Source organism: Cheilinus undulatus, linkage group 18 (assembly GCF_018320785.1).
Source record: "Cheilinus undulatus linkage group 18, ASM1832078v1, whole genome shotgun sequence".
In the NCBI taxonomy this organism is placed as follows: Eukaryota; Metazoa; Chordata; class Actinopteri; order Labriformes; family Labridae; genus Cheilinus; species Cheilinus undulatus.
The window spans coordinates 12,992,828-13,005,979 of NC_054882.1; the positions used below are offsets into that span (position 1 = coordinate 12,992,828).

The 13,152-nt window shown below is 38.1% G+C and overlaps 1 protein-coding gene across 1 annotated transcript; it reads left to right on the plus strand.

Moving 5' to 3' along the window:
• On the plus strand, positions 1 to 8,893 carry LOC121526157 (cysteine-rich protein 1). Its single transcript, XM_041812573.1, has 5 exons — positions 1 to 82; positions 6,360 to 6,454; positions 8,028 to 8,085; positions 8,462 to 8,506; positions 8,658 to 8,893. Exons 1-4 carry the CDS (start codon positions 43 to 45, stop codon positions 8,500 to 8,502), a joined length of 234 nt encoding a protein of 77 aa, XP_041668507.1. The 5' UTR covers positions 1 to 42; the 3' UTR covers positions 8,503 to 8,506; positions 8,658 to 8,893.
• Positions 8,894 to 13,152: the final 4,259 nt, after the last annotated feature.

Genomic DNA, 13,152 nt, shown 5'->3' on the forward strand with positions numbered 1-13,152 from the left:
GTCTTTTCTCTCTGCTAGATCTGCAAACACAACTACTTCAGCATGCCAAAGTGCCCTAAGTGCCAGAAGGAGGTCTACTTCGGTAAGATATACATCTTTCACGTACTCTCCTCCTGCTCCTTTCTTACAGCGTGTTTCTGCGCGAGAATATTTCCTGGTTCGTTTAAGCTTTTCTGTAGAAATAAGGAAATGGGAAGCTGACTGATAAGATGACAAGCACGCAACTGCAAGACGGAGTACTTAATGCATAGATTTCAGAAAAACAGATAATAGTTAAGAAACACGTCAATAGAAAAAATATCATCACATGAGATTTGCAGATACCGGAAGAAATACAGCTACGGATCATTTATATACTTCAGAAGTCGTAGACTAACATTAACGAGCATGTGACAACGTATTTTCAAAATGTTGGCCTTTTAAATTTCAGATTACTTGATTTTGATATGTCTTGTTGTAAAAAGTCAACTTTTTGCTATACTTTGTCAAACCAGTTTTTTTTTTTTTACTGCTCTTTGTACTATAATGGAAGTTCTACTAAGATTATAACATGGTTCGTTCATAAATACAGTTTTATAGCCTGTATGTATAATTTTAAATGCAATATCCCCTTTAAACAAATGTAGTAAAGTCAATAATGCAAAATTAAAACCTTGAATTAAATCTGTAATATATTAGAATAATAAAAACTGTATTGAAGCTGCTTAAGCTCCTCCTGATTTAAGTACTGTACTCTATAAGGCTTTATTTACGCTGCAGTGTGCTTTTACCGCGCTGGAAACTACAAGCTTTCTCCAGCAGTGATGCTTTAACATGAATGTAACCTGATTAAATGTTGCAAAATTGGTTGTATTGGGGTGAATATTAACTGCTAAAATTGCTTTTGGTTTGCAGTATAATGCAGAATGCATACACCAAAAAGAGTTTCCAATGTAAAGTCTCCCTAGAAGTACTTTACTTTATCCTAAAGTAGAAATGGATGCAAAATGGAATTTACAGAGTCGCTTTTTTTTAATGTATCACACTGTTAATAGTTTTTTGTATAATACGTCTTTATAGGTTATTGCAGAACCTTAAAAGCATCCCATAAACCTTGTGATAAAGTTACTTAGTAGACTGGGAAATTGTCTGCCTTGATGACTAAGGAGATCAAGTCCTGACAGACGAGAGGAACCAGTTTTTTCTGTCCTGATACATGGCTTCTCCCTCCCTGTGCGATCTTGTAGCCCTGTCTCCTGAGGATACCATCAAAGCATAGCCCTTACTGCACCCTGGGAGAAAAAAAGGACAACTCCATTTTATTGTTGTCTTAATCTATTTACCACATTGCCTGCATCTCTGTACTGTGATAGAGTAAATCTTCCCCAGAGAGGAGGCCAATGCAGATACAAAGCCAGCACTTTGGACTGTCAGCCAGACAGATTGACTGTGAGACTGGAGAGTCATTTATCCTTCTCATGGATAAGTTTCCTCCTCCCAGCCAAAATAAGTAGACCAATTTGTTCCGGCCAGAACAAGCCAACCAATATTTTCCTTCTCTGCAGAGGACAAGAAAAAAGGCAGCTCTCTGAAATCCCTCTGAGGAGAAAGTAGCTTCAAGTTGAGCTTTTTGTTCTTTCAATGGAGCGCACTTCTTATTCATCTTCAGCAATCCCCCAACAAACCTCTCTATAAACTTGACTCCATCACACCTCCATGCTCCAACTGCCAATTCCCCTTTCGCTTTGCCGCTCATCTATCTTCATGTTTGTCTCAGATGGAAACAATCAGGCTACTGCTGCCTTTCTTAATGATGAGGGGGTTTGGTCCAGGACCAGGAGCACAAAGGAAGAAAAACTTTGGAGCTTACTGCTTTAAACTCTGCAACCACTGACTTCAAATTACCACATTAGAATTAAAAAAAAAAAAAAAACACGTATTCATGCTCTTGTTTCAATCAGCAGAGGTAAATATCTGCTCTTGGCATTTTTATTTTCAAAATTGAATTAAGTAAAATAATATTTATTCATAAATAGATCCCAATAAATCATAAAAAATGTGATAAAATTGTATCATGAACCAAGTAGCATGATTAAAGGCTATTCAATAGTCAACTGTTGTCCCAAACTGTTTGTTTAATCCTCTCAAAAAGTTGTAAATAGCTTGTTTTTTAAACATGCAAATTTAGGTAAACTAGGATAAACCCAGACCAGCTACCACTCAAGTCAAGATGCCTTTATGACTTCAGCATGTCTCATCATGTCCTGTAGCTTAAAAAAGAACTGAAACTGATGCAAATTAAAATTTCTCCACTGGACACTTATCATAAGTATAATTCCCAGACATCAACCTGTTTCTTTACAGACTGGAGAAGAGTTTTGACAGAGCTGAACTAACTATTTCTTAACTGTAATTAGGCTACTTATAAACACTAGCGCTGCAAGCAGCACTGAAGGGCCCTTGCACCCTGGTGCAATGCAGGGGTGTGATGCCACCCCTGGGCGTTGTGCAGTGTGCTTGAACACAGCAAGGGATAAGTAGATTCCCCAGGACTGTCATTAAATCAAAAAGAATGAGAATGTTGCACTTTGTATATAATGTAGTACTGGCTGTTAGCACTAGGTGGCAGTATGATAAAGCAAGATGCTAATATGTAGATTTGATCTGATATCTATCTTGTAAGATAGAAAGATAATTGAACATTCTATGTTAGAGGTGTTGTTGGCTTCTAGCAGTGGTGCCACAGCAAAACCATAAAATTAACCTTTGAATTTGAAGAGGGGTGGACCTTTGTAATACATGTGAAATTTGAATAAAATCAGATTTTCTTTGTGAGAGTTTGGCCAACTTCCTGTGAAATTGGTAAGGTGTCCTGAAACATCTCAGTGTTGTGGACAAATTTTGAGTTCAAAATGAGCTTGATAGGTTTAGTGCAGTAAGATGAATAATGACCTAATGAGTAATTGAGTCACTTCCTGATGCCAGTAGGGGACGCTACTGTGTACACGAGAACACGGAATAATGTCTATAAGAGTTACGACAGGTTAAAGCCATTTGCCACCATCAAAAAGGCCTTGATTTGAAATTGAGGTGAAGCTGGTGGACTTCCTGTTGGGATTTTGGTATGGGTCCTATAGGCTTTTTTGCAGGTCTGATGATGATCCACATGTAGACCAAAACTCACAGGGCTAGGTTGAAGGGTCTACTGGGGCTGTTTGTTTTAATAGATTTTGGAAGAAAAAATCATAATTCAAAGTTTGCACCCTGATTACGCCCCGCCCTGGAGTGAAAATGTATAATTCGCACTATGTTAGATCTCCATCTTGTATAAAATCACCTAAAAAATCTTGCAGTCAATCTGATAAATTCCCTTGACATTGAGTTCTTTAAAATCTGTTATTTATTTGTGCTGATGTTTTATTGTATTTCTGGGTATTGTTAAGTCTCTATGGTTAACTATTCCTCTACATTTCTATAATTGATTTAATTTCAATGATGCAACGAGTTTTAGTGCACTTGTTTTACCAACTGGCTTCATTTTTCAAGCTTGAGCAAGTTTTTCACACCCTCTTCATGAATGTTCACATTATTCCTCTGCCTGTCACACCTCATTTCTCGTTGTCTCGTAAAATAAATAGCCCTGGCGATAAAATATGCTCTGTTAATCCTTGTACAATAAGAATTAAACAACATTAATGGGTGCCATTCTGTGATAATGTGGCTTTAACTGTGGCATGCTCTACTCCTCGGTCTAAGTTAACTACTGTAAATATTAGACTTTTGTTCCAAGCGACTCCGCATTTTTGCTGAAATGTTTGCATGCCACTGCAGGTGTAACTGACCTTGCTTTGGAGCACTTTCCCCTGTTTCCATTGGCTGTTGCATAATCTCAGCAAAGGAGGCTATTTTAGGAAGAAAATACATCATGTCCTAACATAAGATTTTAGCTTTTATTCTTAAATAGATTCAATAAATTATAAAATGTGTGTCATATCATTCTGTTTAATCCTCTAAGTTGTAAGTAGCTTGTTTTTAAACATGCAAAGTTTAGGTAAACTAGGATAAACCCAGACCAGCTACTATTCAAGTTAAGATGCCTTTAGTTTTATGAGTTCAGTGTGCCCTGTAGCTTCAAAAGAACTGAAACTGATGCAAATTTCCAAAACATTAAACTGTTTCTTGGAGACTGTAGAAGACTTTGCAGAGTAGATTCTCAAATATAATCTCCGCAAGCTGAATAACTAACAGGATTCTTTTAGCATTTTACTGTTATCCTACTAATTGATGAGTGCGCTTGCAGATCAGCACTGCAGATAAAGACTGTCTTCCAAGTGTTGGTAATTCAGGCTGTGCTTGCTACAATCACACAGAGATAAGTAGATCTCCCAGGACTGACAATAATTCAGAAAGAATGAGAACGTTGCACTTTGATCTGATGTATCTTGTAAAATAATAAAAGATAAGGCTCTATGTTACATACAGCTTTTTCTGTTTGTTTTCCACAGCAAAACCAGAAAATTAACCTTTGAATTTGTAGGCGGACCTTTGTATACATGTGAAATTTGAATAAAATCAGATTTTCTTTGTGAGAGTCTACTACTACACTTCCTGTGAAACTGGTGAGATGTCTCAGTGTTGTGGACAAATTTTACCTGAGTTAAATAGGTTTAGTGCAATATAATGACCTAGTGAGTAATATTCATATAATTCATTATGTTGACGCTATGGCGCATACAAGAACTATAATGTAAAGAGAGTTACAACAGGTTAAAGTTGTTTGCCACCATCAAAAGGCCTTAATTTGAAACTGAGTTTTGAAGCTGGTGGACTTCCTGTTGGGATTATGGTATGGGTCCTATAGGCTTTTTGCAGGTCTGATGATAATCCACTGAGACCAAAAATCACAGGGCTAGGTTGAATGGTCACCACTGTTTGTTTGAATAGATTTTACTGAAGAAATTACAAAGCTTCATTTGATTATGGCCCATATTTTGTAATGGACTGTTCATGGCAACATTTACTGATCCATTTGTCTAATGTTAAAAAATTTTGCAGTCAATCAGATAAATTGGGTGTTAAGTCTCCTTTACATTTCTATGATTGATTTAATTTCAGTGAACATGATGCAGTTAAGAGTTTTAATGTACTTGTTTTACTGACTGGCTTCATTTATGAGAGCAAATATTTCACACCATCTTCATCAATGTTTTTTTTTTTTTTTTTTTTGGATGAAATGAAGGAAATAGTTTAACAGCCTCTCTCCAAATATGTTTTTCCACATCCATATCTGTTTGTGTATTTTGGACTCCATCTCTATATTGTTGAAATGAGCGAGTTGATTCACAAAAGCAGATCACATTGTGTCTGCCTGTCACATTTCTCGTAGTCTGGTAAAATAAATAACCCTGGCGATAAAATATGTCTTAATCCTTGTACAATAAGAATTAAACAACATGAATGGCCATCATTCTGTGATAATGTGGCTTTAACTGTGGCATGCTCTACTCTCAGTCTTTCTAAGTTAACTACTGTAATTATTAGACTTTTGTTCCAAGAGAACATTTTTGATGAGATGTTTGCATGTCTGTTTGGCGTAGCTGACCTTGCCTTGGAGCGCTTTCCCCTGTTTCCAGTTGGCTGTTGCATAATCTCAGCGAAGGAGGCTATTTTAGGAAGAAAATACATCATATCCTAACATTAGCTAAAACATTTGGAGACCAGTAGCTTTGCATGAAATGGCAAGTTGCATTTTCATACATCAGCGCTCCCCTCATCAGTCGCTCTGTCCAGCCAGTTTGCTGCTTTCATAGTTGTGTGCTCAGTTTCTTACAAAGTTGGATAGAAGAGTATTTGCACCTCATTAGTACTTTTAAGCACTGTGGCTGCCCTCTGTGACCTTTTATGCATTCACAGATCACACCTTTTTAGCTGGCTTTGCATGTAGATTCTCAAATATAATCTAAACTCACATTAAGATCTGAAACTGCACACTGTTGAATTATTCTCCTCTCTGCTTTTATGAACCTCCTGATGGGCGTTTTGACTGAAGATCAGCCTGCAGAAAATGACTGTTTTTATCAGAGTTTATGAGGCAGGAGGAGGACAGATCCCCCAGGGACAATCAGCCCTCTTTTACCCTCAGGCACCACACCCAAACAATGTTCTCAAAGTTATCTGCAAAGACATTATCTTGTTGGTCTAAACTGATATCTGGTCGCAGTGCTATGAGCTCATACTGTGGTGGGAGTCATCAGCTGAACCACAGAAGAGATCCATGTTTGACACCGACATCCCCTCTGCAGAATACAGTAGCTGTCTTTGTGGTTGGAGTTTGAGGGTGAAGTTTGGGTCTGATTATTTTTTTGTTTCTTGTTTTGCAGCCGAGAAGGTGACATCACTCGGTAAGGACTGGCACAGGCCCTGTCTGAGGTGTGAGAAGTGCAACAAGACACTGACATCAGGCTCACATGCAGAGGTGAGAAACCTGACATGCATCCATTTGTTTTTTATAAACTTCAAGATGATTCCTTAGAGAAGTAGAATCAGCTTTTGTAGTTTTACTATATGTTAAACATATATTACAACTCCAGTATCGATCTAAACATGATCTGATAGCCACACAACAAGCCACAAGCTAACAGCATCGTAACATCATGCAAGCAAGCGTCTGTGACTAAATCAGCTTGATTACATCAATTCCAGCTATATCATCCTGACATCCTGTGACGCAGCATGATAGAGCACGATGCAGCATGCTGTTTTCACTCTGTCGTCCTGTTCTTGTTTTACTCCCTGGACACGGAACAGTGAAAGATTGAGATGACATTGAGATAGTTATGCATTAACCATCTGAGACCAGCTTTGTTGTACATGACAAGAGAGACACATGTTATTCAAAGTTAAATAACTTTTGAACTATAAATCATAGCCACTCACTTGTTTTTTTTTTTGTGAAAGCTCTCCTTTTAGCCAATTTAGTGACCCTAGCCACACCTTCATAACTCTTACAGAGCATTTTCTGGAGAGCCTGGAACTTGGGTGACTTTCTAGGGGCTTTAAAGATTAAGTCCACACCAGTAATGATTTTTAGTTCATTTATAATCCATTTTTCAATTGTTCGTGCAACTAGCGGGTTAGCTCGCCACCATATTGTCTGTTTGTACCCCAGAATGCATTGCACTGGGCTGTGACAACCTATGGCAGGCTGTTTCATTGTCACATCTTAAATTGCTGTTCAGCATTTGCACAGACTTAGAAACTGTAGAGAGAGCCTGAATGACTCATAATAGAGAGAAAGAGACACAGAGAGGCAGTTACGTGTCCCTCTGTGTCTCTGCAGACAGGAACTCCTTTAAATAATGACATGAATCCCCAAACATGCAAGAATTGTTTTGTAAAAATGTGAGTATTTTTAAGACTATTTGTCACAAAATGTTCCCAAAATGAAAGGAAAACAAGTTTGGGCAAAAACACAAGTCATTAATGTTTACTGTGTTTGATCCATGAAAATCTTGTTTTTTTTCTTTCGTCTTTATTGTCCCATAACTTTTTTTTTTATTCCAGTGACATTACTGCAGCACATCTATTCTTAAAGCCCAGGTTATCCTGAAGAAAAGGATGTTAGGAGCTTGACTGTGCACCACAAAAGACAAAAAGTCCAGGAAAGACACAATGGTTAAAGATAGCTGAGGGCTCAGAGGATTAATTATATTCATTCACATGTTGCTCTCTGACTTGGAGCAAAACTATAGGGCCGACAAGTAAAGGCTCTTAAGTACGAAGTACTTCAAAATAAAAGCTGTGGAGCGCTGCAGGATGCTACATGTCTTCTAAAGGTTTGCTTGCAGTTAGGGCACGGTGGAACTGTCAAACAAGATAATGGGAGGGACGATTTATAGTCAAAAAACCCTGTGATTATAATGAGTCCGTTATAGTATAATTGTTTTTCATATAGAGATAAAATATAAGAATTAAATGTCTCAGATGTTTCATTTAAATTAATATTACTTTAGTTTTGTCAAAGTTCTCATGCATCTTTGTTTCTGCAGCATGAAGGGAAACCATACTGTAACAAGCCCTGCTATTCTGCACTGTTTGGACCTCAAGGTAACCTGATCTAAATCTCTTTTACACAATTTATAAGCTCAGGGAGGTTTTGTCACCTCACTCAATATGTTCAAACGTTAACAGTGTGAGATGCATTGATATGAATGAAAGTGAAGGGGTGTTCACTCCTTCTTTAAGGTCCTCTGTCATCAACAATGCCCTGTATGAGGATAAAGGTCATTATGTGACTCTGTGAAGTTTTTTGGTCCTGTCAGAGCCCTAAACTATCACCTGATGAAATCACACACTCAGTGAACCAGCTGTTACATAATCAGAAACATTTCTCTTACTGAAAGCATGAACTCTTTCATTAAAGTGAATGTGGTTAAACCAAATTTCTGATCTTAAATCCACTTCCTCTTTCTCTATTTCTCAGGATTTGGACGTGGTGGAACAGAGAGCCACACCTATAAATAGAAAGGTCAGTCATCTACACAGTCATTTGCGTGTGTTTGTCTCATTCATCTACATGTGTTTTGTTTGGACAAACACAAACTTGGACACTAAGCAAATCAGTCCACTGTACTTTGTTCCATCTGAGGTCTGATGTGTTTTCTCTGCTTCATCCTCAGGAGCTGTAAGGTGTTGCCTGGAAACTAGATCGAAGACATCAGCATGGTCACAAGTCCCGATATCAATCAGACTCATTCAGGAGCAACACTTTGTGTGCATCACTTTTATTTTTAATGTTTTTGATCCGTGTTATAAAGATGGATTGTATATTTCCATGATGCATAATGAAGAGGTTGGCATCTAGTCCCTTCCTGTTTTTAAGATGGAAAATCTTAATAAACACTTTCTAAAGTTGTGGAATCTGAGTTTTGAATGATTAATCCTTAATGAATTTCCTTCAAGTTTAACATTTAAAACATCAAAAGAGCTAAAGCTTTCTTAAGCAGATAGATTGTCCAGATTCCATGTCTGTCATCAGGCAGATCCATCTTGTAAAGCTCCAGCCTTAGACAGATGTGCCAGGTCTAAAAATGGATCTGGCCGATCCAAGGTAGGATTGAAGTCAAGTCAGAGTGTTTAATCAGACAGATGCATGGAAAATTCTGACATGCCAGTCTCGTTGAATCATGGTTGTAGGACGTCCGGAGTGTTGATTGTGTAACGCTACAGGAGTGTTTGTCGTTCCCAACTTTTCAGGCCTGATGTTTGACAACTGGCTAGGATGGTGCAATCTGGCCTAAAATCTGGCTAAATTCATGTAACCTGATCCAGCCAGTAGCTGATCCTTCATGGAATATCTCACAGTGTCACATGCACATAGTTGTTGCATTAGTTAACAGCAATGAAAACAATCTCAGATCAAAGTGTTGCATTATGGGTACCCCAGAGCAGCTGTGAGTCTCTGTAGATCCACCAGATGCTTCCTGTTCGGTTCTTTTTGGCTCCCTTTGCTCTGCACGGCTAACATCACTGTGTTTGAATCACGCAGCAGCTACCGCCTCTGCCACTGCAGCTCAGGAGTTGCTACGGCAACAAAGACAAACAAAACCCAACAGTTGGAGTGCCTGTCCTGTGTCGGCTGTCACCCTCTTGTCCTCAGAAACAAAGACGCTCACTGTCACAGGAAAACCCTCGGACAAGGCCTAGGACATGAGGAAGCTGTGAACATGCAGAGGATGTTTGGAGGGAAACACCTAAAATGTAACTGGAAATAAAATATCAATTTTTTATTAATTCATCTTTTTAATTTGTGGAGTGGAAGAGTTTCATTATAAGCCTCAGTCTCTGATATTGGCTATTATTGGTACTAGAAATAGATCATGTCTCCACCTCTACGGGCTGTAGCCCCCAGTTTTTAGCTGCCTTAAAGCTAGAAGGGAGCAGTTCTACATGTTGAGGGAAAAAAAGCCATGTGGTTGCAAACTCTATAAGAAAATTACCCCTCTCAGTTAAAAATGCATTGGTCAGCAGCTGTTTGTTTTAAGTTGGGATTTTTGTGCTTTTATTTGATATTGTTTAGATAGAACAATGGATAAAGGAGGAAATCAGGGAGAGAGAGTGGGATGACATGTAGGAAAGGAGCCAAAGGTCCAAGAGTGACACACAGGGCTGACTGCATGGAGGATTATACAGATGCATTCATTCCATAAACTTCCATAGATTCTAGATTTATTTCATACTAAGTGAAAATTTCCAAGACTTTTTTGTTTTAATCTTACTGAATACAGCAAAAAAACAAAACAAACAAAACAAAACACAAATTAAATATTGGACAAAGATAACTTGAGAAAATACAAAGGCATTTTTAAAAAAGATGATTTCATCTTTTATGGGAGAAAAGGAAAAAGTCTGGGGACTTCTAGTTTAGATGCGTGTCAGATGTCTGCTCTAAAATCAGAGTTCACATTTTGAGCATGCAAATACCTCGTCACGCTGATGCATGCAAATATTTGTGTGAAACCTGCAGAATCAGCCGTCTATAGTCAGATGGATATCTTTAACTCCTAACGGTCTTACAGGATGTTCTTAATCTGAGATGTTGCACGCTGATTTATTAAAAGAGGATAATTTCCAGGCATAAAATAGTTGCTCTATCATTAAGGCAGTCAGCATATTTTAAAAAGACTGAGGCTGACTTATATGGCTCTTAAAATGAAGGGTTACCAGCTGGGTTTTTTTTATTATGTGAAAAGTACAGAGATGCTGGAGTAGTCTGTCAGAGACAACCTGCTGTGTCAGCATGAATCAGAGGACTTCTACTCAGGAAGCTGTAACATTAGACCCATTAAAAACTTGAAAATAAGCACGGAAGGGTCCGATAGTAGTTACCCCTTATGCATACATTAAGAACTGGGTGGTTGATTCTTTAAATCCTCTACTTCTGTTCTTCTTAATGTAAAGAGGCTGAACCGTGAGGTCAGACTAGACCTGCTGCCTGTTAATTATTGAAGTCAGGTGTTTTTATCAGACCAACAGGTGTGAAAAATCATCACCTATGCCCTCCATAAGCTCCTGCACACCGTCTCACTTCTGACTGATGTTTGTTGAAGCGCAGTGTTTCGGTCTAACTGACCTTCATCATACCTGATGTTGTGTCACTGAATCTTATTAAAGATGAGTTTCAGTGATAGCAGATCGTAACCTTTTTTTCAAAGCACTTTGCATGCCAGTCTTTTTAGATTACAGGAAAAATAAATTTAAAAAATCAGACTTCATTTGCTTTCCCTTGCTCATGACTTCAATCACATGCTCATGAAACCCTCAAATAAATTTGAGGGTTTTTTCTGAGTTTAGTGCAAGTGTAAATGGGACTTAGTTAAATATTCAAAGACTTTATTATCAGATTTATTCTCTCTATCACCTTTAACTGGCTTGAGTCTGTATCTCCTGTAAAAACAATCCTCTGTCCCTGAAAGAGTCCCTTCAGTGTGTCTGCTCATCCTGATTTTATGGCAGCTATTTAAGAGAAAAAAGCTTAAACTCAAGTAAACATGGAAGTCATTAAAGAAGGCCTGCCAATTTTATTACGGACCAACAACCTCCTAGAAGGTCGATTCTTTTTATTGTAGGCTGATTAAAGTAATAAAATTTATATTTGAAAATAATCATCATTAACCAGACTGTGCACACAGAGCTCCTTTCACAGTTTCCACTGTGATTCATCTGAATCATCAGGTCTTACTCTGTAAAACAGCCTACCAGGTTGGACAGGACTTCTTGTTTTCAAAGTTTAGATTTTTAAAGGTTGCACAATATTGCCCTCTAGTGACCAAGTCAGACAGAAACAACTGGCAAAGATGGCGTAACTATGACGCAGAGGTCGGGAATTGACTGGGCTGTGTGTCACTGATGGGCTAGTGTTGACTCACCAGTAACCCTCTGGAACCCACTCCTCCAAAATGATCCCCTCAATGTCAAAGGAAAAACAACATGGCCTTGGATTTGGACTGTCTTTGTGGAGCTTTCTTCATCCTTGGTGACGATGCTGTTTTCATGCATTCACTGTTGTTTTGTCTCAGGATCGTAATGAAGATCTAAGTTTCATCACATGTACTCACACCTTCTAAAAATGTGCGTTTCCTTCAGTTTGTTCCAGTTTTGGGAGAACTCTGGCACACACTTAAGTCATGTTCAAATGTTCATGTTAAATTAGCCAGACTGTCCCCTTACCAATAAAGACCATTTCTGCTATCATTCTTATACTCACTGCTGCCCATAAGAGGCCCAGCCAAACTGGAGGTCCACTCCAAAATCATGGTCAACTGAAAAGTTAATCTGTGATAGACATATTTAATTTTTGAACCTGAATAATAACCACTCTGATCAAAGAAACAAACAATGAATTTTACTTCTCTTTGCTGTAATATAACCTCTTCATAATGTGAACCTCTTCTGAAAACAGAATTTATTGGTGATGTTAACAATGTGATGGGCACACTGAACTAAACCATAGGAAAGTGACGTCAGATTTCAGACCCAAGCCATGATGAGCAAAAACGTCATCATGCCAGAAAATAAAGAAGTAAAAACGGAGACAACTTCAATTGAAAATAATTGCATAATTGTGACAAAAGTAGGCAAAAGGTGGCCAAAAAGGGCCTAAAAGTAGCACAAATGGTTTAAAGGCAAACATGGGTGAATAGGGGTAAACATGGGATTAAAGGGGCCAAATAAAGTGGCAAAAATGGCTGAAAAATTGCTAAAATGGAATAAAAGTGTAAGAAAGGACAAAATAACAGCAAACAATGTCAACAATTAACAGACAGTGGCAAAAGGAGGGGCTAAAATTGATTTTTTTTGTGGCAAAATAGTGGCAAAGATCGGTGGTAAGTGGCAAAAAAAAAAAAAAAATCAGAAATGGGTGAAAAACATCAAACATTGGTTTTAAGTGTTTAAAAAAACTGGCAAAAAGTGGCAAAAATGGGAGAAAGATTCCCAAAAATCAGCAAAATGGGTTAAAGGCAAACATGGGTTAAAAACAATGGTAAAAATGGGTTCAAAGTTGCCCCAAAAAAGTGGCAAAATAGTGTCTAAAATCAGCAGAAAGTGGCAAAAGAACGGGCCAGAATGGGTGCTCAGTGGCAAACAGTAGCAGCCATGGGTGAAAATCAGCAA

Excerpts from the sequence above, each read along its gene's own strand:
- LOC121526157 (XM_041812573.1), top strand. The coding sequence starts at position 43 with ATGCCAAAGTGCCCTAAGTGCCAGAAGGAGGTCTACTTCG. Across the intron at positions 83-6,359 it reads CCAGAAGGAGGTCTACTTCG|CCGAGAAGGTGACATCACTC; the intron begins GTAAGATATACA and ends CTTGTTTTGCAG. Across the intron at positions 8,086-8,461 it reads TGCACTGTTTGGACCTCAAG|GATTTGGACGTGGTGGAACA; the intron begins GTAACCTGATCT and ends TCTATTTCTCAG.